This window comes from Bacillus rossius, chromosome 7, assembly GCF_032445375.1.
Source record: "Bacillus rossius redtenbacheri isolate Brsri chromosome 7, Brsri_v3, whole genome shotgun sequence".
NCBI classification, from domain to species: domain Eukaryota; kingdom Metazoa; phylum Arthropoda; class Insecta; order Phasmatodea; family Bacillidae; genus Bacillus; species Bacillus rossius.
Genome location: NC_086335.1, coordinates 72,178,441 through 72,204,364, shown reverse-complemented (window position 1 = coordinate 72,204,364; position 25,924 = coordinate 72,178,441). Strand labels below are relative to the sequence as shown.

Below are 25,924 nucleotides of genomic sequence, written 5' to 3'. Positions count from 1 at the left end.
TGGAGGTTTTGGTGGTACAGGCAGGAGGCTGGAGACTACAGGTTGTGGTGGAAGAGACAAGATACTGAAGTATATATGTTTGAGTGGTAGAGGCAGGAGGCTTGAAGCTACAGGTTGAGGTGGAATGGGCCAGAGACTGAAGTATGGAGGTTTTGGTGGTACAGGCAGGAGGCTGGAGACTACAGGTTGAGGTGAAAGAGACAAGAGACTGAAGTATGAAGGTTTGGGTGGTAGAGGCAGGAGGCTGGAGACTACAGGTTGATGTGGAAGAGACAAGAGACTGAAGTATGTATGTTTGAGTGGTAGAGGCAGGAGGCTTGAAGCTACAAGTTGAGGTGGAATGGGCCAGAGACTGAAGTATGGAGGTTTTGGTGGTACAGGCAGGAGGATGGAGACTACAAGTTGTGGTGGAAGAGACAAGAGACTGAAGTATGGAGGTAAGGGTGGTAGAGGCAGGAGGCTGGAGACTACAGGTTGTGGTGGAAGAGACAAGAGACTGAAGTATGGATGTTTGGGTGGTAGAGGCAGGAGGCTGGAGACTACAGGATGAGGAGGAAGAGACAAGAGACTGAAGTATGTATGTTTGAGTGGTAGAGGCAGGAGGCTTGAAGCTACAGGTTGAGGTGGAATGGGCCAGAGACTGAAGTATGGAGGTTTTGGTGGTACAGGCAGGAGGCTGGAGACTACAGGTTGTGGTGGAAGAGACAAGAGACTGAAGTATGGAGGTTTGGGTGGTACAGGCAGGAGGCTGGAGACTACAGGTTGAGGTGGAATGGGCCCGAGACTGAAGTATGGAGGTTTGGGTGGTACAGGCAGGAGGTTGGAAGCTACAGGTTGAGGTGGAATGGGCCAGAGACTGAAGTATGGATGTTTGGGTGGTACAGGCAGGAGGCTGGAGACTACAGGTTGTGGTGGAAGAGACAAGAGACTGAAGTATAGAGGTTTGGGTGGTAGAGGCAGGAGGCTGGAGACTACAGGTTGAGGTGGAAGAGACAAGAGACTGAAGTATGGATGTTTGGGTGGTACAGGCAGGAGGCTGGAGACTACAGGTTGAGATGGAAGCGACAAAAGACTGCAGTATGGATGTTGGGGTGGTAGAGGCAGGAGGCTGGAGACTACAGGTTGAGGTGGAAGTGACAAGAGACTGATGTACGGATGTTTGGGTGGCAGAGGCAGGAGGCTGGAGACTACAGGTTGAGGTGGAAGAGACAAGAGACTGCAGTATGAAGGTTTGGGTGGTAGAGGCAGGAGGCTGGAGACTACAGGTTGAGGTGGAAGAGACAAGAGACTGAAGTACGGATGTTTGGGTGGCAGAGGTTGGAGGCTGGAGACTAAAGGTTGAGGTGGAATGGGCCAGAGACTGCAGTATGGAGGTTGGGGTGGCAGAGGCAGGAGGCTGGAGACTACAGGTTGAGGTGGAAGAGACAAGAGACTGAAGTATGAAGGTTTGGGTGGTAGAGGCAGGAGGCTGGAGACTACAGGTTGAGGTGGAAGAGACAAGAGACAAGAGACTGAAGTATGAAGGTTTGGGTGTTAGAGGCAGGAGGTTGGAGACTACAGGTTGAGGTGGAAGAGACAAGAGACAAGAAACTGCAGTATGGAGTTTGGGTGTTAGTGGCAGGAGGCTGGAGACTACAGGTTTAGGTGGAAGAGACAAGAGACAAGAGACTGCAGTATGGAGGTTGGGGTGGCAGAGGCAGGAGGCTGGAGACTACAGGTTGAGGTGGAAGAGACAAGAGACTGAAGTATGAAGGTTTGGGTCGTAGAGGCAGGAGGCTGGAGACTACAGGTTGAGGTGGAAGAGACAAGAGACAAGAGACTGAAGTATGAAGGTTTGGGTGTTAGAGGCAGGAGGCTGGAGACTACAGGTTGAGGTGGAAGAGACAAGAGACAAGAGACTGCAGTATGGAGGTTTGGGTGGTAGAGGCAGGAGGCTGGAGACTACAGGTTGAGGTGGAAGAGACAAGAGACTGAAGTATGAAGGTTTGGGTGGTAGAGGCAGGAGGCTGGAGACTACAGGTTGAGGTGGAAGAGACAAGAGACAAGAGACTGCAGTATGGAGGTTTGGGTGGTAGAGGCAGGAGGCTGGAGACTACAGGTTGAGGTGGAAGAGACAAGAGACAAGAGACTGCAGTATGGAGGTTTGGGTGGTAGAGGCAGGAGGCTGGAAGCTACAGGTTGAGGTGGAATGGGCCAGAGACTGCAGTATGGAGGTTTGGGTGGCAGAGGCAGCAGGCTGGATGCTGGAGCCCCAGCACACACCTGCAGTTGAGCGCCCCCAGGTGACCGCCACCAGTGTAGTTGCGGAAGATGGCTGACATGGACTCGGTGCCCGAGATGTTGCCGATGGTGGATGCGTTGCGCCGCATGTACTCCATGGCGTCGCGCATCGCCAGCTTGGAGTACGTCTCGAGGATCTTGGGCTCTGCGCCCTGGTGGTTGCGGATGAGCAGGGGGCGGATGAAGCGGTTGTCGAAGCGCTTGAACCTGCAGCAGACGCGCAGTCGGTCACCGCTAGGGGCGCTGCTGTCAGTTCCCACGCCCTCTCAAGCGACAGTCAGTTCGGACCAGGGTGGCGTTTGTATGTTCGGTTACGTCATTTTATGTTTCTTGGAAAAGTATAAATATTGTTTAGAATATCATTCAATGTATTTCATCCTGTTGTAAAATTTTTCATCTGCGAATATTGTAATCATTTTCTGAATCCATAATAATTGTATACACATAAATAAAACTGTTATCATCAGTTCAATGAATAATTTTAGTATGAAGATTGATCTTAGAGTAAGAATTTGGCTAATAAATTTCTGTTATGAGGGCGGAGGAATACATTGTATGTCTGAAGAAATATTCGTTTTATTTTACCTAAACCAACAGCTCTGAGGTCCTTTAATAATATTTATTTTAAACCAAAGTAAATGTTCTCTATTGTGTACCAAACAATTCGTACTGGTATGGCGAAACAGAAACATGAGCCTACCAATCAGCTCCACCCTTGAGACATGACCTCCGTGCCTCGGCTAGCGAGCTGCCTCTGTGTTCAGCCGGCAGGGACCGTGTATGGCCACGCGACACTCCACATGCAGAACACTCTTTGGAGAAATAATTTATTGAATAACAATTTTCCACAATATTCTGTAAAGTTAAAATTATTTTTCTTGTTTGTGTTTTAAAAGTTGTAAAAATAAGGTGAAAGTATTTTTGTAATGAACATGTTTCACTGTTAATAAACAAATAAAAATCTGCACTGAATGCAGACAACTGAAGATCGCCAGACGTGTCCTCGGTAGCGCCTCACCAACCTACCTGTGTTCCCCTCTGCCCCTTCAATTCCTTCCCCTACCTGTGTTCCCCTCTGCCCCTTCAATTCCTTCCCCTACCTGTGTTCCCCTCTGCCCCTTCAATTCCTTCCCCTACCTGTGTTCCCCTCTGCCCCGTAAATTCCTTCCCCTACCTGTGTTCCCCTCTGCCCCTTCAATTCCTCCCAAGCTACTAGACAGGCACTGTGTGGCCGCTACGAGGTAGTGGATTGCCTAACTGACAGGCGTCAGAGAAAGATAGAGAACTTAGTGCTATCAGCAACATCTCTGTGAACTGTTTCGTATAGTAAAACTATATTAGACCATTTAGATAGCTCAAAAGATTGTTATTGGTCCATGGTTATGAAGCACGCCGCGTGGGACCCAGTGGGAGGAAGCACTTGCTACAAAGTGAGAGCCCAGAGATGGAAACGAGCAGAGGAAACCGGGTGTGGCTGGTGAGGAGCTCCATACTTGTCGCGCAGGTGATGGTTGCCATGGTGACCCAGGATGTCCTCCACTCCTGCCATCACGTGGTCCATGATCTGTGAGCAACAACGAGCAACAACATCAGCCACCTCGAATCGAATTAATTTACACTCGCGTAACACCAGTGCCTCTCAGCGAGTAAACCAACAGCAGATGTCACAAGTCTGGCTCCAGGGTGTTAGACGAGTGCACGAGCAACTTCGTAAAGAAGTATTTAGTGTGCAGGAATATGCTCAGAAAGGTTTTAGAGCCGAGTAGTTTAAACTTTGTACCGGCTAGGTAGCGACATGGAACTCATGAAATGCACTTTGCTGTTAGACAGTAAAATGCTATGACTGTTTTCTTAGAACCTGCTCCTTCAACTTTCTTGGATCTACCCGAGGCCAATCAAACTCAAGCCTATTTTTTCTCGGCATCTGTAGTATTTTGCTAACAAAATAAATAAGAAACTATATTATTATAATTTTCTTTTATATTCATTATAATATAGATAAAAATATTTTCCTAGGGTCGTATTTCCACTATATTGATCATATTAAAAGACTGTTTTGATGTCACCATATAACACGAGAATTTGAAACAGTTTGTTCACATACTACACAAGATTTTATATACTTCATATTGTGTTCGTAAAAAAGCAAGTAAGACATTATTTTTAGGTTATTTATTGCATCGCCGGAAATAGTTAATATCTTGTAGTTACTATTTTGTATCACTTAATTTCATTGATTAGGTTTTGCGATAAACATATAAATGGAGAATTGTGTCACCTATAAATCGTTTGTAAACTAATAATTACGTATGATTCTAGCAATTGGTATCGAATTAACTTATTTATTGAATTTGCTTGTAACTACGTTACTTTTCATTTCTAAAACAAACTAGTAACTTATTTCAACAGTATTATTTTTAAAACACAGGTTTCCCGAGCAGCTAATATAAACAACAATGCAAGCATGCACTTTTTAACACTATAACATTAATGTCTTAGGATGAACAAAAAATTGAAAACCATTAATTAACCCAATATTTTCGGGACAACAATCGAAGATATCATGTGACAATCAGGAATCATATTTTGGATTGTTCATTCATGTACAGAATCACTTAACCCTAGATTGGCTGTCACCAGGTTCATTATTAAATTATTATAGCACATTTATTGGCCAATGCTCAGCATAGTTTTATGTTTGCTTCACCTCAAGATGAAACACACGATAGAAACATTGAGAATGAAAGTAATTAGAGCAGATGCAGTCCCGATGAGAGGGACCCCAGAGGGAGGTAGACGTGTGACGTCACGGCGATGACGTACCCGCTCGTGGATGCGCTCGTTCATGGACGGCTTCCTGCGCTCGGCGCGCTTCACGTTCAGGATCCTGACGAGGGGCTTGATGGTGATGCCCTGCGACAGACAGGCATCTTAGGGCGTTTCACTCGGCACTCAGTGTACTGAAGAGTGGCTGGTTTGTGCTGTCCTGTGACATACAAGAATTTTAGAGCACTTGTGAACGTGTTCACCATTTAGCACTCAGGATCCTGACAAGTGGCTTGTTTGTGGTGACCTGCAACAGACAAGTATTGTAAGGCAATTCTGAATGTGATCACCACTTAGCACTCAGGTACCTGATGAGTGGTACCTGATGAGTGGCTGGTTTGTAATTACCAGTAACAGTCAAGCATTAAGGGCATGTCTGAACATGATCACCATTTAGCGCTCAGTATACTGAAGAGTGGCTTGTTTGTGATGCCCTGTAACATAAAAGCATTTTAGGGCATCTCTGGAAATAGTTACCACTTAGTTCTAAAGAGTGACTTGTTTGTGATGACCTGCAACAGTCAAGAATTTGAGGGCATGTCAAAATATGGTCGCCACTTAGCAGTCATTATCCTGAGGAGTGGCTTGTTTGTAAATCCCTGCAGCTGTCAACCATGTGAGGGTAGGATGAATATGGTCACCGCTTACTGCCAAGGATCCTGTTGAGTGGATTTTCGGCGATGCCGTTCAACAGACAACCATGTGAGGTCATGGTGAATGTGGTCACCACTTAGTGCATAGTATTGTGATGTTTGGCTTGTTTGAGATATCCTGCAACAGATAAGCATTTTAGGGCATGTCTGAATACTCATGACTAAGCATCCTGTATTGAATTCAAGTGCTTGTGTATAATGCCCTGCAACTGACAAGGATTTAGAGGCATGTATAAAAGTGGTCATCACTTAGTGCTCAGGATCCTAGTGAGTGGCTTGATTCTGGAGCTCTTCAAAAAATATCAATGAGCATGGTGAACATAGTCACCACTTACTGCTCAGGTTCCTAACTTGTGGTTTTTTTTGTAATTCCCTGCAACGGACAACCATATGAAGATACGGTGAACTTAGTCACTACTTAGCGCTCAATATCCTGAAGAGTTATTTGTTTGCGATGTTCTGCACACCACAACCATCTGAGAGCATGGTGAACATGATAACCACTTTGCGCTCAGTAACCTAAATAGTAACTTGCATGTGATGACCTGCACAGACAGCATTTTAGGGTATGTCTGTAGTTGGTAACCGCTTAGCGCACAGTATCTCAAAGTGTCTTCTTTGTTATTTCCTGTACCAAACAAACATTTTAAGGCATATTTCAATGTGGTCACCAGTTAACACTCTGTATCCTAAAAAGTAAATGTTGTTTGTGATAACCTGTAACAGACAAGCATTTAGGGCCATGGTTGAGCATGGTCAATGCTTAGTGATCGGTATCTTGAAGAGTGTTTGTGTAACCCTGCAACTGACAAGAATTTTAGGGCATATCTGAACATGGTCACCACTTATTCACAGTATCCTGAAGAGTGGCTTGTCTGTGATGACCTTCAACAAACAAGCATTTTTGAGCATGTCTGAACTTGCTCGCCGCTTACCGCTCAGTATCCTAATGAGTGGCTTGCCTGTAACAGTCAAGAATAAGGACGCACGTAAAACATGTTCCCTGCATAGTAACTGGTTTGAGATTCCCTGCCACAGACCCGAATTTTAGCCCACGTCTGATTGTGGTCACTGCTTAGCACCCAGTATCTTGAAGAGTGGCTTGTTTTCATTTCCTTGCAATGGAAAAGCATTTTAAAGCACATTGAATGTTGTCACATCTTAGCTATAAGTATTTCTAGAACAATGTTTTTGTGATTCCCTGCAACAGATAAGCATTTTCTGAAATTGGACACAGCTTATCACTCATTATCTTGAAGAGTGGCTTGTTTGTGATGCCCTGCAACACACAACCATTTGTAGGCATGATAAATATGTTCACCACTTCGCATTCATATCTTTATGAGTAGCTTGTTGGTGAAGCTCTGCAACATACAGCCATGTGAGGGCATGGTGGTTGAAGTCTGGTCTTAGAATTCATTATTCAAAAGTGTAGTTTGTTTGTGGTGCCCTGCAACAAACACCGGGTTAGGAGATGATGATTATAGTTAGCCATTAGCATTTAAGATACTTACTTGTGGCCTGTTTGTATTGCCCTGCAACACACAACCATGTGAGGGCATGTTGAACGTGGTCACTGCTTACCGCTCTGGATTCTGACGAGTGGCTTGTTTGTAATGCCCTGCAACAGACAACAATTTAAAAGCATAGGAAACTTAGTCACTACTTAGCACTCAGTATCCTGAAGAAATGTTGTTTTTAATGCTGTGCAATCACAACGATGTAATGATATATTGGATGCGGTCACCATTTAGAGCACAAGATCTTGACGTGTGGTTTGTTGGTGATCCACTGCAACAGAGAATAAGTAAGTACATAGTTTACTTGGTCATTTCTTAGCTCTCAGATTCCTGATGTATGGATTGTTGGTAATTCCTTGCAACAGACAAGCATATGATGGTATGGTGAACCAGATAACTACTTAGCACTCAGGATCCTGACGAGTGGCTGTTGGCGATTCCTACAATAGACAACCATGTGAGGTCATTGTGAAACTAGTCACAGCTTAGTGCTTGGCATCATGACGAATGTCTTGTTGGTGATGTTCTGCAACAGACAACCTGTAAGGCAAATGGTTAATGCTCAGTCTCTTAACCAGTGGCTTATTGCTGATGGTCTTAACAGGCAACCATGTGAGGTCATGGTGACCATGGTTACCACTTTAGGCCCAGGATTCCTACTTTTAGCTTGTTGGTGATGCCCTGCAACATACAACAATGAGAGAGCATGGTGGGCATGTTGAAAGGGTTCACATCTTAGCGTTCAGAATTCTGAGGAAATCTTGTTGGTAATTTCTTGTAACAGACAATAATGTGAGGATATGGAAATGTGGTTACGACTTAGGGCTCAGGATCCTGGGGAGTGGGTCTGTTTTTTGGGATGCCCTGCAACAGACAAGCATTTGAGGGCATGTTTGCATGTGGTCACTGCTCGGTGCTTAGTCGGGGCATTTATTCTCTGAAATTGCATGTGCTTACCATCACAGTTTGTAGTTAAATTGTATGATGCATATAAATTTAAGCACAGCCACTAGTTATAATATTTCCTAGTAGAAATAAACATTGCTAACAACTCTTAATTTAATATTTTTTGTCAGTGATTTGATAAGTTGTTACGTCTCTGTAAATCCATTTATAGCCAAAATATTTTTATTTTAATCAAAAGTTTTTTTAATTTGGTAATTTAATTTCTATCATTATATTATACAGTAATTGCTTGTTTACTTATATATGTTGTTATGGGGTGAAGTGTATTATCCCCTAACTTATCATAAGTGGACGCTCGCCATATCGGCGATATGCTGTCTGGTATCTTCGAAGCCTGCGAGATAGACTACCAGCATTGCAGTTAATGCCTGAGATACAGTCCACTCGCCGTACGGACAAATATGTGTTCCACTGTATAAAAACCCTACAGTGACAGGAAATGATGTCACAGGAAGTCATAGGAAGTCAGCCATCTCAGATGGTCGAGTATATAAGTAATTTTAAGCTGTTAGTACATTGTTTTGAAAATAAGCTTGCCAATGATTCTGGTGCACAGCAATAAAGTGAAGTGTAGGGATATAATTTTTCATTATATTGTTATAGCATAACAGTACATTAATGCTGCAATATTTGTTACAGTGTCGCTTTCGACATAACCTGGTACACCAGCAAATGGAAACAGTCAGAAACGATAAAAAAATTTGTGAAGCAAGAATTTTATTTTATAATTTGTGTGATATACTATAGCCTTTGTTTTTTGACAAATAATCTTGTGCTGGTACATAGCATGTACTCTATTACTTAGAGGTTTTGGGACGCCCACCCAGTTATTGGGCTTGGTAACAATGTTACCCTATTTTATTTACTTCGGGTCTAAGTTATTACGAGAACTATTTGGGAGAGAGGATGGTTGTTGGCAGTAGGTTTTCAGTACTGCCTTCGCAGTGATGTTCTCTGCAGTGTGTGGAACTGAAGTCAGGCTTGAGGTGTCAGAGTGTGAGCTGCCAAGAGAGTGGAGCTAGCTGCGTGAGGAGTCAGGCACCGTCAACTAGCCTCGGCAACAAGTGTTCGTAGAGTGGCCGTGGTGGAGTTGTGTTCTGGAACTGGTGCAGAAACTATTATGGGCTGCGATCGAGTTGATGTGCTGGGCTGTGGTGGTGTACATTCCGCTAGTTTGAGCCAAGCGAGAAAGCTAGTCTTTTGTTAATCGGTGATTGTCGGCGAAGTATTCTGATGCTGAACTGACATCAGGCCTTGGGTCCCAAAGGCCTTGGAGCAACATGGAGTTCCAAAGGCATAATGGCAAAGGCCGGTCCAGGGCAGATCTTCTGCCCTGAAAACAGACTGCGAACAGGCCGTAAAAGCTTGATCTCAAGGGAGCAGGAGACAATGGGATAACTGAGGAGCTTATCCTGCGGATCTCCTTTCTCAAGGTGACTCTGTGGTCTGTACTGGGACAGTTACCCTGTGAGCTTACACTAACCTGTACGAGCGTACAGGTCGGCGACACCCCAAGTGCCATGAAAAATTCGGCAGAAGTGCGGCACGGGGTTTCCTCAAGGCACCCTGGCCGTGTGGTGTCGATGCCCTTGGATAACCAATCCGAAACGGGCGGAGTTGTGAGCAGCCTCTGCTCTGGTACTAGCTTGGATAGCTAGTAGAGGTTGGATAGAACCTCGTTAGGATCACGGGCTCTCTGGGTTTTCTGAGTGGCCACAGATATGTGATGTGATAGGTTCGGATAGGCATCCTCAGTGCTGCTGGAGGAACTTAGCCAGTAAGATACTGTTGGTTGCTGACTGGGCTAAGGGTGTTGGTGGTGTCGATGCTGGGATGAGTAACCTCCGCCTCTCGACATAGTCTTTCCCCGATGCCTCCAAGCCGCGCTGAAGGGGCGTATCCACTTCTCTCGCCATATGGGCCACGCCACCCTTCTTGGGGTGCATATATCGCCACGTAGGTTACCGGCATGCAATAAATCCGCAGAAGCAATAGCTGTAGATATGGTGACGAAAATGTTATTCTGCTTCACATAGCATGGGATGCTGTGAAACACTGGAGGAATATAGTGTGATGAGAAGGGAGGGAGAGGCATCTATTTGTAAGTACCAGGCAAAGTAGATGACAGCGAGGGTGGTTGTAACGATAATGGGCTGCTCTATGTTGTGTGAGTTATGAGCAGAACTGCAAGACTACGCTGGAAGAAGGGGAGTGAAGGAGAATCATGTACATCGAAGAAAATTGTGAAGTAGATGTTGGCAATAGTGGTGGTGAAGAACATAGTATACAGCTTCATGTGACATAGGTTAATGAGAGCACTGAGCGACTACACACGATGAAGAGGAGAGAATGAATGGCACGTACCTGGAAGAACACGGTGAAGTAGATGACGGCGATGGTGGTGGTGACGAACATAGTATACAGCTTCATGTGACATAGGTTAATGAGAGCACTGAGCGACTACACACGATGAAGAGGAGAGAATGAATGGCACATACCTGGAAGAACACGGTGAAGTAGATGACGGCGATGGTGGTGGTGACGAACATGGGTTGCAGCTTCACGTGGCTTGGGTTAATAAGCAGCACCAGTGCGAAGGCGACGGCACCGCGCAGCCCTCCGTATGACATCACGAACTTCTCCACCTTGTTCAGCTTGTAAAGGCGGAAGCGATTCACAATGGCCGTCAGCAGGATCACGCCTACGCATGAGAATAATTGAAATGTCACTTGTGTAGTTACTGCGGCTTTATTGGCTGCCAATGTTGCCGCTTCAACTGCTTTACACTGTACTGCAATTCGCTTTCCATTCTTGTACCCTAAATGTTTAACCATTGTTATAGTGCGGTTAAGATTGATAAAATAGCATGCACTCAATTTCAGTCCAGTGTGTTAACACAACAATTCGGTGAAATGTTATTTGTAACTTATCGTTTTAGTGCTAATGTATTTTACTGTGTTGAGATTGGTGAAGTTTTTCATGTGTGATCTACTGACAATACTGTAAAACTTGACTTATCCTTTTGTTGTCAGTAATTCACGGACATTTTTTATTTGATGTATCCCAACCTAAGCACCATATCATCTGCACATCTCCGCCACAATCCAACAAGCAGTGCAGTGTTGTGATCAAAACTTTGCTGCGGCCTGTCCCCTCCCCTGGCTCCCGCTGGATCGATGGCAGCAGACCACGCCTAGCTCGGCCCCGTGGCTCGAAGCGGGTCGCACACTGCCTCTCGTTGTTGCGACCGCAGCCTGCTTCAATAACATGTCATGTCTACTGGCATTTATATTTCATCTATTGTGTCATCGTAGTATAATATTTGATATTGCTTGTTTCTTTCTTTCAATATTCTTGCAATGGGGAATATTAATTTAAAACGTTTTTGTAGAATATTCCATTACTGGTTTTCTCTGTATGCCTTAGAGAAACCACAAGAAAAATTTCTCACTGTCACAACAAACTCGTGTTTGTTGCTGTTAAAAATAATTTTGAGTTAGACATGAAAATAATTTTTAATGTATAGAAATATATCTTTGTGGCAGCATAGGTAAAGCCACACACATTGTTACTTGGTCAAACTAACCTCTATTTTTATTAAATATAAAATAATAAACATTAAAACATATTTATATATGTCAACAAACAGAAGTTCTATCGCAAATGCCAGCAAGCAGTGACGCAAGTGTTAGCCCTAACCACTTGGATCTCATGTGCCCTGTCACACCCGCATACTTGGGCGGCTGGAAAGCAGGGGACGTCCTATAGACCCACTCATGAGCCTTGTTTGGTACATCAAGCAGTGGTAGTGGACCTCCCTCCTCAGACCACGTGGCCACGGCGCAGGTACGTACCCACGGCGCGGTACACGGAGCAGAAGAGGATGGTGAGGAAGACGAACCACGTGTTCCAGTCGTGGCTGTCGTTCACCGTGGACACACCCAGCAGCATGAAGATGATGGTCTCCGACGACGAGCTCAGCATCTTCATGGCGTACTTGATGGTGGTGTGCGACTTGTGCGAGATGTTGGCCTCCACGTAGTTCTTCATGGTGATGCCGCAGAACGTGATCCTGGAACACACGACACGCAGTCCGTAATCCGCGCGGCCAGAGCACTTTGTGTTGTGCAAGCAGAGAAGACACAACAAAAATCATACATTTCAATATTAGGTCACAGGAAGACATTGATCGATGTTTCAAATGCCGGGTAGGAATGAAGATAGTTGAACTCATTTTCTGTCAATTTCTCATAGACTTTCTTCGTCATCTTGAGTTATTTAATTTTAAGCAAGTTCTGGCATCAATATCATCTCCTAACTACTTCTTTATGCTCTTATTTTCCGAATTTGCTTAGTCCTAAAACATAGTCCTCGTAGTTATCCAGAGAACTGTACTAAACCTCATTTGTACTACTAACTAAGAGTTAGACATGCTATAATCTTAATGATTGTGTGTTTGAAACAAAATTAAGTATTTTAAACAAATATAAGACTTAAAAATAATTAGGTTGAAATATATGGATGAGATTCCTTAGTGACTATAAAGTAATATTATAAAAGGTGTAGGAAATAAAGAAAGTGTAGCAAATAGATAGTTATTTGGTTTTGCTTCTTGTTTAAACCAATTTAATTAATTCCATTCAAACTTAACAAGTCAGAAAATAAAGGAAAGAAATCAACGATGGGCTGTTATAAGAATAAATTCCAGCATTCATCTTAAGTGAGTTCGGTAAACCATATATATATATAATGATGGATGAACCAGAATTAAAAAAATATTAATCCCGATATCTCAGCGTAGCACCGGATTGCATGGTTGTGGAAATGTAGAGAATGAGACACAAGCGACGATGCAGGACGGCGCTGGGAGACGTGAGTGGCAGGTGCAGAGACACGGAGATGGTAACTCACGCGAGAATGCCGGACATGTGGGAGATCTCGGCGCTGAGAAATGTGAGTGTCAGGTGCAGACAGAGACACGGAGATGGTAACTCACGCGAGAATGCCGGACATGTGGGAGATCTCGGCGCTGAGAGACGTGAGTGGCAGGTGCAGAGACACGGAGATGGTAACTCACGCGAGAATGCCGGACATGTGGGAGATCTCGGCGCTGAGAGATGTGAGTGGCAGGTGCAGAGACACGGAGATGGCAACTCACGCGAGAATGCCGGACATGTGGGAGATCTCGGCGCTGAGAGATGTGAGTGGCAGGTGCAGAGACACGGAGATGGCAACTCACGCGAGAATGCCGGACATGTGGGAGATCTCGGCGCTGACAGATGTGAGTGGCAGGTGCAGACAGACACACGGAGATGGTAACTCACGCGAGAATGCCGGACATGTGGAAGATCTCGGCGCTGACAGATGTGAGTGGCAGGTGCAGACAGAGACACAGATGGTAACTCACGCGAGAATGCCGGACATGTGGGAGATCTCGGCGCTGACAGATGTGAGTGGCAGGTGCAGAGACACGGAGATGGTAACTCACGCGAGAATGCCGGACATGTGGGAGATCTCGGCGCTGAGAGATGTGAGTGGCAGGTGCAGACAGAGGCACGGAGATGGTAACTCACGCGAGAATGCCGGACATGTGGGAGATCTCGGCGCTGAGAGATGTGAGTGGCAGGTGCAGACAGAGGCACGGAGATGGTAACTCACGCGAGAATGCCGGACATGTGGGAGATCTCGGCGCTGACAGATGTGAGTGGCAGGTGCAGACAGAGACACAGATGGTAACTCACGCGAGAATGCCGGACATGTGGGAGATCTCGGCGCTGAGAGATGTGAGTGGCAGGTGCAGACAGAGACACGGAGATGGTAACTCACGCGAGAATGCCGAACATGTGGAAGATCTCGGCGCTGACAGATGTGAGTGGCAGGTGCAGACAGAGGCACGGAGATGATAACTCACGCGAGAATGCCGGACATGTGGGAGATCTCGGCGCTGACAGATGTGAGTGGCAGGTGCAGAGACACGGAGATGGTAACTCACGCGAGAATTCCGGACATGTGGGAGATCTCGGCGCTGAGAGATGTGAGTGGCAGGTGCAGACAGAGGCACGGAGATGGTAACTCACGCGAGAATGCCGGACATGTGGGAGATCTCGGCGCTGAGAGATGTGAGTGGCAGGTGCAGACAGAGGCACGGAGATGGTAACTCACGCGAGAATGCCGGACATGTGGGAGATCTCGGCGCTGACAGATGTGAGTGGCAGGTGCAGACAGAGACACAGATGGTAACTCACGCGAGAATGCCGGACATGTGGGAGATCTCGGCGCTGAGAGATGTGAGTGGCAGGTGCAGACAGAGGCACGGAGATGGTAACTCACGCGAGAATGCCGGACATGTGGGAGATCTCGGCGCTGACAGATGTGAGTGGCAGGTGCAGACAGAGACACAGATGGTAACTCACGCGAGAATGCCGGACATGTGGGAGATCTCGGCGCTGAGAGATGTGAGTGGCAGTGCAGACAGAGACACATATGGTAACTCACGCGAGAATGCCGGACATGTGGGAGATTTCGGCGCTGAGAGATGTGAGTGGCAGGTGCAGACAGAGACACGGAGATGATAACTCACGCGAGAATGCCGGACATGTGGGAGATCTCGGCGCTGAGAGATGTGAGTGGCAGGTGCAGACAGAGACACGGAGATGATAACTCACGCGAGAATGCCGGACATGTGGGAGATCTCGGCACTGAGAGATGTGAGTGGCAGGTGCAGACAGAGACACGGAGATGGTAACTCACGCGAGAATGCCGAACATGTGGAAGATCTCGGCGCTGACAGATGTGAGTGGCAGGTGCAGACAGAGGCACGGAGATGATAACTCACGTGAGAATGCCGGACATGTGGGAGATCTCGGCGCTGACAGATGTGAGTGGCAGGTGCAGAGACACGGAGATGGTAACTCACGCGAGAATGCCGGACATGTGGGAGATCTCGGCGCTGAGAGATGTGAGTGGCAGGTGCAGACAGAGGCACGGAGATGGTAACTCACGCGAGAATGCCGGACATGTGGGAGATCTCGGCGCTGAGAGATGTGAGTGGCAGGTGCAGACAGAGGCACGGAGATGGTAACTCACGCGAGAATGCCGGACATGTGGGAGATCTCGGCGCTGACAGATGTGAGTGGCAGGTGCAGACAGAGACACAGATGGTAACTCACGCGAGAATGCCGGACATGTGGGAGATCTCGGCGCTGAGAGATGTGAGTGGCAGGTGCAGACAGAGGCACGGAGATGGTAACTCACGCGAGAATGCCGGACATGTGGGAGATCTCGGCGCTGACAGATGTGAGTGGCAGGTGCAGACAGAGACACAGATGGTAACTCACGCGAGAATGCCGGACATGTGGGAGATCTCGGCGCTGAGAGATGTGAGTGGCAGGCGCAGACAGAGACACAGATGGTAACTCACGCGAGAATGCCGGACATGTGGGAGATTTCGGCGCTGAGAGATGTGAGTGGCAGGTGCAGACAGAGACACGGAGATGATAACTCACGCGAGAATGCCGGACATGTGGGAGATCTCGGCGCTGAGAGATGTGAGTGGCAGGTGCAGACAGAGACACGGAGATGATAACTCACGCGAGAATGCCGGACATGTGGGAGATCTCGGCGCTGAGAGATGTGAGTGGCAGGTGCAGACAGAGGCACGGAGATGGTAACTCACGCGAGAATGCCGGACACGTGGGAGATCTCGGCGCTGAGAGATGTGAGTGGCAGGTGCAGACAGAGGCACGGAGATGGTAACTCACGCGAGAATGCCGGACACGTGGGAGATCTCGGCGCTGAGAGATGTGAGTGGCAGGTGCAGACAGAGGCACGGAGATGGTAACTCACGCGAGAATGCCGGACACGTGGGAGATCTCGGCGCTGAGAGATGTGAGTGGCAGGTGCAGACAGAGGCACGGAGATGGTAACTCACGCGAGAATGCCGGACACGTGGGAGATATCGGCGCTGAGAGATGTGAGTGGCAGGTGCAGACAGAGACACAGATGGTAACTCACGCTAGAATGCCGGACATGTGGGAGATTTCGGCGCTGAGAGATGTGAGTGGCAGGTGCAGACAGAGACACGGTGATGATAACTCACGCGAGAATGCCGGACATGTGGGAGATCTCGGCGCTGAGAGATGTGAGTGGCAGGTGCAGACAGAGGCACGGAGATGGTAACTCACGCGAGAATGCCGGACATGTGGGAGATCTCGGCGCTGACAGATGTGAGTGGCAGGTGCAGACAGAGACACGGAGATGGTAACTCACGCGAGAATGCCGGACATGTGGGAGATCTCGGCGCTGACAGATGTGAGTGGCAGGTGCAGACAGAGGCACGGAGATGGTAACTCACGCGAGAATGCCGGACATGTGGGAGATCTCGGCGCTGACAGATGTGAGTGGCAGGTGCAGACAGAGGCACGGAGATGGTAACTCACGCGAGAATGCCGGACACGTGGGAGATCTCGGCGCTGAGAGATGTGAGTGGCAGGTGCAGACAGAGGCACGGAGATGGTAACTCACGCGAGAATGCCGGACATGTGGAAGATCTCGGCGTTGAGGTAGGCGAGGTAGGCCATGACGAAGATGAAGATGGGCTCGATGACGCGCACTTCGAGCGTGAAGCGGGTGACCAGGGCCGTGAGGAAGCCCCAGAGGACGCCGATGATGGTCCCGCCCAGAGCCACCACGAAGAAGGAGGCGAGGCCGCTCAGCAGGTCCGAGTACAGGATGTTGGCCGGCCCCATCTCCGAGTACGCCTCGAACATGTGGTACAGCACCTGCCGCGTCGACACCAGCTCACATCCCGGGCCTGCCTTCACCTCTGTGACATCTCCGCACCATCCAGAAGTTACACGTATAATCACTTCAAAAATATTATTTCCTTAACCTAATCTCTACCAATATTTATGAACATATCTCATATTTTTATCAGTGCCCCAATATCAGCTGCTACATTCAAATATTTTGGGTTACTGTCTTATCCATGCTAGGGCGTACTACTTTTCTACTGTACAATAATCGAGCACTATTACCATTCTATAAAAAAATTATTTGATTAAACTGGATAAAGCTGCCATCTATTAACATTCGTGTGAAGTACCTTCTGCTACTTTGAGATGTATCAATCAATTTGTAACATTAATAATTTACCCTCGTGTGATTGTTTTCTTCTTAGGTCTGTTGAAAAGACATTAAAATTAAACAATTTCTCTTTGTGATGAATATAATGTACATTTTATTATGTAACTGTATAAGGGTATATACAGAACGATAAAATAAGGTACCCCTCTTTTTCAAATATGAAAAAAGTTGTTCTTCCTGTTGCTGTTGTGTATTGAAACATGACTATGAAGCACTATTGGTGAAAACAGGCTAAATGGGTCAGCTTTACTAGGCTTTCACCTTCAAGCAACAAGGATCAAGGAGCTGCAGTTAAGAAATTTGTAACTTATCCCCACAAAATATTAAATAGACGTGTTTCCTATTTGTATTTGTGTATAACTGTATTTAAATATGGACCCTCCTACTCCACGAAAGAAGTTGAATTCAGAAAAGAAAAAGAAAATACCCATGTTCTGTTTTGAGCTGGATACACCCTGGTTACTAGATGTTAAAAAACAAGGGTTGGAGGACAAACAAAATCGTAACTCCCTTCGTAGGCACAAAATCGAATTCGTACGAATTATGTATTAATATTATAATTTTTATCTAAAACTTTTGTCTTAAACAATTTTCAATTAGACGAAACATTGCTGCAAGAGATTGAAAAAATTAGAGGTAGAATATTAAAAAAATTATAACTCCCTTAATAAATACACTATCAAATCCACTCAAAATTTTTGTAAATCTTGTAATGTTTATCTAGAACTTTTGTCTGAAAACAATTTTTGATAAGAAAAACCATTGCTTAAAGACGCTTTAAAAAAGGGGGATGACAATTAAAATTTATTTTATAAAATCCGTACCTTTTACACTATTAAGTTAATTCCTTTTTATTTTAAAACTTAAAAATATTATCTACAACTTTCATCCGAAATTATTATTTATAAAACTTACTGCAAGGGGTGGAAAATAACAGGGGTTGAAAGATAAACAAATTCATAACTCCCTTAATATGCACAATATTAAATCCTTTAGAATTGTGTGTACACTGTATAAATATTATCTAAAACATTCTGCTGAAATACTTTTCCATACGACAAACCACAACTGAAAGGGGTGGAAAAAACAAGGGTTGAAAGTCAAACAAAATGTATAACTCCGTTAGTAGGTACACTATCATATCCCTTCAAACTGTTTGTAAATCTTATAACTTGAACTAAAACGTTTGTCTAAAACCATTTATGATAATACAAACCATGATTACAAGAGGTTGAAAAAAAGGGTTGGAATGAGAAAATAAAACTTCCTTTTCCAGGTACACTATCGAATCCATTATTATTTTTGTTTAACTATCTAAATATTGACTAAAACTACTGTTAAAATATTTTTTTTTACCCCACCATTACTGCAAATAAAAAATAATCATTACTTTTAAAAATACATATACTATCATATCCGTTATTTATTTAATGAATCCTAAACTTCATCTAAAACTTTGGCTGAAACAATTTTTGATGGAACGAATTATTACAGTAAAAACATATGTTGAAATTTAAAAAAAAAAAACAATCAAAACTTCCTTAGTATCAAATTCGTTTGAATTTATTTTAAAACACCTTAATATTTTCTTAAATCTCGGTGCAAAGCAAATTTTTATACGACCACGTTATTAGTGCAAGGGATGAAAAATAGTGCGAGAAGGTCAAAAAATTAAACAATTACCTTAATTACCATAACGTATGAAATTTTTTCTAAACTATTCTATGCTGCATTCTAATATATTCAATGCTGGATACATTGAGCTAAAAATTTACGTAATATTTTCACTGCATGGAAAATGAGCAAGTGTTTAATTGATCATTTTGTAATATTGAAGAACATTAATATGTTATGTATATTAGATTCTTAAAATGTTCAGTAGTTTGTAGAAGTTTCCAAAATATTTCCAGAATAAATAGGTTCTTCGAAACTACCTACGCCTGCAGACTGTACCGAAAAGGAATATATATATTTTTTTAATTGTACACAATGATTTGTCATCATAATGCCTATAAAAACCAAACGGTGACCAGGAGCAAAGCCGTACGCGACTGGTGCTTGAAGCTGTTCACTCAGTGAAAGGCTCTGTGGCAGTAACAAGGACAGGGGAAGGAAGACCTACCACGGTGACGGCGTCGTTGAGCAGCGACTCGCCGAACACGATGATGTAGAGGATCTCGTTGACGTGGATCTCCTCGAAGACTGCGAGCACAGCCACCGGGTCCACGGCCGAGATGAGCGCCGAGAACAGGAACATGTCCAGAAGCGGAGTGTCGCAGCCGAACAGCCCGCTCTGGCCCGCGGCCCACAAGGACACACCTGCAGCACACTCGCCTGTCACTCACTCCTGCATGGGGCGCTCTGCTGGCACATGGGCTCTTACAGCATGTAACATTGCTAATTTTAATTGTATGTTTTAGAGCTGTAGGTGTGTGGGATTTATTTTTACCGTTTCTGTGGTTTCAAATATGCATTGTTTTTATTCTAGAATTTTACTGCTGCCGACTACTACTCCACAAACATATCATGTTCTGATAACTTTTGTAATCAACGATAATAATTTTTACTCACATCCCTTTTGGTGTAAGAGTACTTGAAGGTATTGAAGCAGCCTTAGAGTTTTGGTGTGATTTTTATTCAAGTGGATGCCGCTAGTAATAGACGCTACTTCTGGCAGGGTGTGAGGACTGTAGTTACTCACTGTGTAGAGTGAGTAGTAGGCACATAACTGTAAATATATTATTTATTGTATGGGATTTTTTAAGAGAAAAGGTAGCTTATAATTTGTTTTTAAAGTTCACTTGCCATTATTGGAAAGCTTTGTAATTTAATAAAAATAAAAAATAAATAAAAAGATTTAAAACTAACACTTAGGATTTTTAAAAAATTATAAATTTGGGAGGAAGTTACATTTGTGTTGTTAGATTGTTTGTTAATGTTTACTTTGTTCACTAAACCAACGGGCCTTGTTTTCTGTGGTTTGCACGAGAACTGTAGCGATTAAAATCACATACGAAATGTGCATAACATTCCCACAGGTCTTCATGATAGGTTCATGAGGTAAAACACCCCACTTAATTAAACTTGTTTTTATTCACAATAGGAAGATAATATGTTCTAGTAAAAGAAAACCAAGCAGAATTTCATAGTCACCATGAACAAATAGCATATGTAGGCAACAGTGGAAGCTAGCCCTATAATGTAACAAACATATCACTATGTTATGGTGAAGCACATCCAACTAACACTGGACATCCTTGCTCATACTGGGAAACCATTTGTGAGCACTACAGAGTGTTGACTTTAAATAATGATTTCGTTACCATGATTCTACAAAAACTTTTGTCATCAGTATGAGAAAAAATGTTGTAATTAAGAAAACATAGCCAATAATGGCGAATACAATAATATATTGATGGCTTAGGACACAAACATTGCTGTATTCAAATTTCTTAGCTTTCTGATGCTGCGAAGTGAATGATTGCAGATATTATGGTTTATATAACATTAAAACTCAAATAAATTCTTATTTAAAGTTTATTTAGATTGCTTATGTATGCACATATGCAAGAGATGCATCTGATGGTTTACAAAATAACCAAATGACCTCAAAATCAACCATGGCCATTAAATGTTGTTTATTTTTTTATAGCGATGGTTGATGACATGGCAATGCTGTGTGGAGCAGGCAAGTCCAGGCATGGATCATGGAACATTCAGTGTGGAACAGAGCACACATATCACGAGCGTGTTAAAGATGGTGCCCAGCACGGCGAACAGCAGGATGGAGCCCAGGTGGTCGTAGAACAGGCGGTTGGGCATGCAGCATGCAGAATGGACAGGAGCGCACCTATAGCAAGCGTGTTGAAGATGGTGCCCAGCACGGCGAACAGCAGGATGGAGCCCAGGTGGTCGAAGAACAGGCGGTTGGGCATGCAGCATGCAGAATAGACAGGAGCGCACCTATAGCGAGCGTGTTAAAGATGGTGCCCAGCACGGAAAACAGCAGGAAAGAGCCCAGGTGGTCGAAGAACAGGCGGTTGGGCATGCAGCATGCAGAATGGACAGGAGCGCACCTATAGCGAGCGTGTTGAAGATGGTGCCCAGCACGGCGAACAGCAGGATGGAGCCCAGGTGGTCGAAGAACAGGCGGTTGGGCATGCAGCATGCAGAATGGACAGGAGCGCACCTATAGCGAGCGTATTGAAGATGGTGCCCAGCACGGCGAACAGCAGGATGGAGCCCAGGTGGTCGAAGAACAGGCGGTTGGGCATGCAGCATGCAGAATGGACAGAAGCGCACCTATAGCGAGCGTGTTGAAGATGGTGCCCAGCACGGCGAACAGCAGGATGGAGCCCAGGTGGTCGTAGAACAGGCGGTTGGGCATGCAGCATGCAGCATGGACAGAAGCGCACCTATAGCGAGCGTGTTGAAGATGGTGCCCAGCAGGGCGAACAGCAGGATGGAGCCCAGGTGGTCGAAGAACAGGCGGTTGGGCATGCAGCATGCAGAATGGACAGGAGCGCACCTATAGCGAGCGTGTTAAAGATGGTGCCCAGCACGGCGAACAGCAGGATGGAGCCCAGGTGGTCGAAGAACAGGCGGTTGGGCATGCAGCATGCAGAATGGACAGGAGCGCACCTATAGCGAGCGTGTTGAAGATGGTGCCCAGCACGGAAAACAGCAGGAAAGAGCCCAGGTGGTCGAAGAACAGGCGGTTGGGCATGCAGCATGCAGAATGGACAGAAGCGCACCTATAGCGAGCGTGTTGAAGATGGTGCCCAGCACGGCGAACAGCAGGATGGAGCCCAGGTGGTCGAAGAACAGGCGGTTGGGCATGCAGCATGCAGAATGGACAGGAGCGCACCTATAGCGAGCGTATTGAAGATGGTGCCCAGCACGGCGAACAGCAGGATGGAGCCCAGGTGGTCGAAGAACAGGCGGTTGGGCATGCAGCATGCAGAATGGACAGGAGCGCACCTATAGCGAGCGTGTTGAAGATGGTGCCCAGCACAGCGAACAGCAGGATGGAGCCCAGGTGGTCGAAGAACAGGCGGTTGGGCATGCAGCATGCAGCATGGACAGGAGCGCACCTATAGCGAGCGTGTTGAAGATGGTGCCCAGCACAGCGAACAGCAGGATGGAGCCCAGGTGGTCGAAGAACAGGTGGTTGGGCATGCAGCATGCAGCATGGACAGGAGCGCACCTATAGCGAGCGTGTTGAAGATGGTGCCCAGCACAGCGAACAGCAGGATGGAGCCCAGGTGGTCGAAGAACAGGCGGTTGGGCATGCAGCATGCAGCATGGACAGGAGCGCACCTATAGCGAGCGTGTTGAAGATGGTGCCCAGCACAGCGAACAGCAGGATGGAGCCCAGGTGGTCGAAGAACAGGCGGTTGGGCATGCAGCATGCAGCATGGACAGGAGCGCACCTATAGCGAGCGTGTTGAAGATGGTGCCCAGCACAGCGAACAGCAGGATGGAGCCCAGGTGGTCGAAGAACAGGCGGTTGGGCATGCAGCATGCAGAATGGACAGGAGCGCACCTATAGCGAGCGTGTTGAAGATGGTGCCCAGCACGGCGAACAGCAGGATGGAGCCCAGGTGGTCGAAGAACAGGCGGTTGGGCATGAAGTACCCTGCGTCCAGGATGATGGGCGGCAGCATGTACAGGAAGAAGGTGTCGGGGGTGAGCGGCGACACGTGCACGGAGCTGGTGTGGAACAGCAGCACGCCGATCACCACGCCCACCACGATCAGCAGGCACGACTCGGGGAACACCTTGTTCAGCTTCGGGGTCATGTGGAAGCCTGCAACACACAGAGCATCTGGCTCGGCCACTCTGGCCTCTGCCGGCTCGACTCTGCTTGTTTGAGGAGCAGATGTGTTGTTATGGAAGTTCAGGCTACTATATAGGTATGATAACTTTGTCATATTTCTTACACTAAATTGAATATAGCAAACATATTACAAGCATCAAAGGCAAAATGGAATACACACAAGTTCAGGCCAGGATAAAATCATGAGTGAGTATTTCAACACATACATACGTTACGCCTATCTTGTGTGTGTGTATATTTTGTACGGGAATGTCGAACTATTACTAGGGAACCAGTGTAAATCCAGGAAAATGCAAGTATACCACTCGGAGCACAGCGCCAGTATGTCTCAGTGGCTCAGCGGGGCTCAGTTCGCCGGAGGCCTGGGAGGGTGGTTGGCGGGGTGCGGTGGCGGGGGAGGGGGTGAAGCGCCGCTTGTAATTAGACGGCCCACGCGTCTAGGGCTGGTCTCATTAGCGAGAAGCAGTACCGTCACTACAGCCGCAACTGCGGGCGTTTGAGTGCTGGCAAACACACGCGCGTCTCGCCTGCAGTAACGGAACAGCTCTGTGCGCGCTGGTGCGCTGGTGCGGACTGTGACGTCACTGGCTCCCGCTCTGTTCCCCCCCCCCCTCCCAGACTGGATCACGACACTGCTGCCACAGCCCAGGGGTAGCACAACACAGAGTTATCGACGGGGTAGGGTGTCCAAAAGGGTGAGGGTTACAGCTGTTTGTTTGTATGGGGGGGAGGGAGGAAACTTTTTTTTTTGTTAATGTTGCTCATTAGAAAACACTGAACGAATCTTATGACTGCAATACTGAGAACAGAAAAAAGCCCAGTCGTTGCTGGCAATGGTCTGAATTGTATGTTGGGTCCTAAAGGATCCTGTAACTTCGTATGTAAGTACATACGTGTGCATGTCAACGACGTGTCTGGTTGGATATGTTACAGTTACACTAAGGCGAGTGTCCTGACACTCTGCATAGCATTGTTGGGTGTTTATGTTGCATGCCAACAAGGTTCTCACTTAAAGTATTTTGTCACATTTCAACGAGGTTCCTGATAACCCACAGGTATTGATTGGCCACGAAGTTCATTAATTGGTAACAATGTCCCTGCCTGTACATATTTGTTTCGCATTGCAACAAGATTCCTGAGACTCTTATGTGTTTGTGTTGCATGACAACGAGATTCTGATGTAATTTTTTGGTGATATTTCAGTTAGGCTCCTCAGAAGGAAAAGTCTAAGGTTCACACGTGTCCATTCCGTGGCCCGAATAGTTCCGAATTTTACCGAAGTTCGACTCCGTTCGTGCAACTTTGCTCGAACTGGCGGCGGAGTGAGTGGTCAGTGTAACCACTCACCACCAGGGGCGCTTGCGTCCCTGGTCACTAAATCCAGTCCTGGATAAAAAGCAAAGCGGACCACGAGTCCAAGTGCCCAACCCCCGCATGGTAGATTCTTTTCTACTCTGACCAACACATCATCCAGACCATCCTCTGTCTCCTGTAAATTCTTACAGGTAATGCATGCCAAATTGCATCCCGCATGAATGTGCCCAGGGTTTTCCCTGTGTCTATGCAGGTTTTACCTGGGCCCAACCTATCGTCATGGCCCCAATCGCTGCCATGGCTGGCCAATCCCCTCCTAGCACATGATGCATGCGACCCTCTCCCTGCATGGCTAATCCCAGCATGACTAGGCGTATAGGCTTCGGCCTGAGACGCACCTAGGTCCCTCCCTAACCCGGACCCCTCCAAAATACACTTAGTTTTAGTTAGGTTAGGAAAAAAAATCCAAGGGGTGAATAAAAACATGCATCTTTCATAGACGTTAGTGACAGAGAAATGAGAGAATTTTCAAGATACATTTTTAAAAAAAATGTGAGCAAGCCTTTAAGTATCCGCTAATATTGTGAGAACCTGATTTTTGGAACTATTGACAGTGATGACCTAATCATCTTGGAGAAACATTTAAAGGCTGTTACAGAAAGTCAAGATGGAATTTCTTCTAGTGTCCTACTACCACTGGAACTCGCCGCCTCTGTCGTGCTGTGGTGTGCAACTCGCTCGTGCCACTACTCGCCGGCTCCCACTGCGGTGTCTCCCACTGCGGTGTCTCCCACTGCGGTGTCTCCCACTGCGGTGTCTCCCACTGCGGTGTCTCCCACTGCGGTGTCTCCCACTGCGGTGTCTCCCACTGCGGTGTCTCCCACTGCGGTGTCTCCCACTGCGGTGTCTCCCACTGCGGTGTCTCCCACTGCGGTGTCTCCCACTGCGGTGTCTCCCACTGCGGTGTCTCCCACTGCGGTGTCTCCCACTGCGGTGTCTCCCACTGCGGTGTCTCCCACTGCGGTGTCTCCCACTGCGGTGTCTCCCACTGCGGTGTCTCCCACTGCGGTGTCTCCCACTGCGGTGTCTCCCACTGCGGTGTCTCCCACTGCGGTGTCTCCCACTGCGGTGTCTCCCACTGCGGTGTCTCCCACTGCGGTGTCTCCCACTGCGATGTCTCCCACTGCGGTGTCTCCCACTGCGATGTCTCCCACTGCGGTGTCTCCCACTGCGGTGTCTCCCACTGCGGTGTCTCCCACTGCGGTGTCTCCCACTGCGGTGTCTCCCACTGCGGTGTCTCCCACTGCGGTGTCTCCCACTGCGGTGTCTCCCACTGCGGTGTCTCCCACTGCGGTGTCTCCCACTGCGGTGTCTCCCACTGC

At 46.6% G+C, this 25,924-nt stretch overlaps 1 protein-coding gene across 1 annotated transcript in view; it reads right to left on the bottom strand.

Moving 5' to 3' along the window:
• Positions 1–25,924, bottom strand: part of LOC134534381 (sodium/hydrogen exchanger 3) — a 178,924-nt gene that overhangs the window by 119,950 nt on the left and 33,050 nt on the right. Inside the window, exons 2-9 of the mRNA XM_063372841.1 lie at positions 22,935–23,198; positions 19,512–19,708; positions 16,769–17,025; positions 12,100–12,317; positions 10,744–10,946; positions 5,104–5,193; positions 3,774–3,844; positions 2,263–2,487 (exon numbers count right to left, since the gene is read on the bottom strand). Coding sequence (XP_063228911.1) covers positions 2,263–2,487; positions 3,774–3,844; positions 5,104–5,193; positions 10,744–10,946; positions 12,100–12,317; positions 16,769–17,025; positions 19,512–19,708; positions 22,935–23,198 — 1,525 coding nt within the window. The remainder of the gene's footprint in view (positions 1–2,262; positions 2,488–3,773; positions 3,845–5,103; positions 5,194–10,743; positions 10,947–12,099; positions 12,318–16,768; positions 17,026–19,511; positions 19,709–22,934; positions 23,199–25,924) is intronic.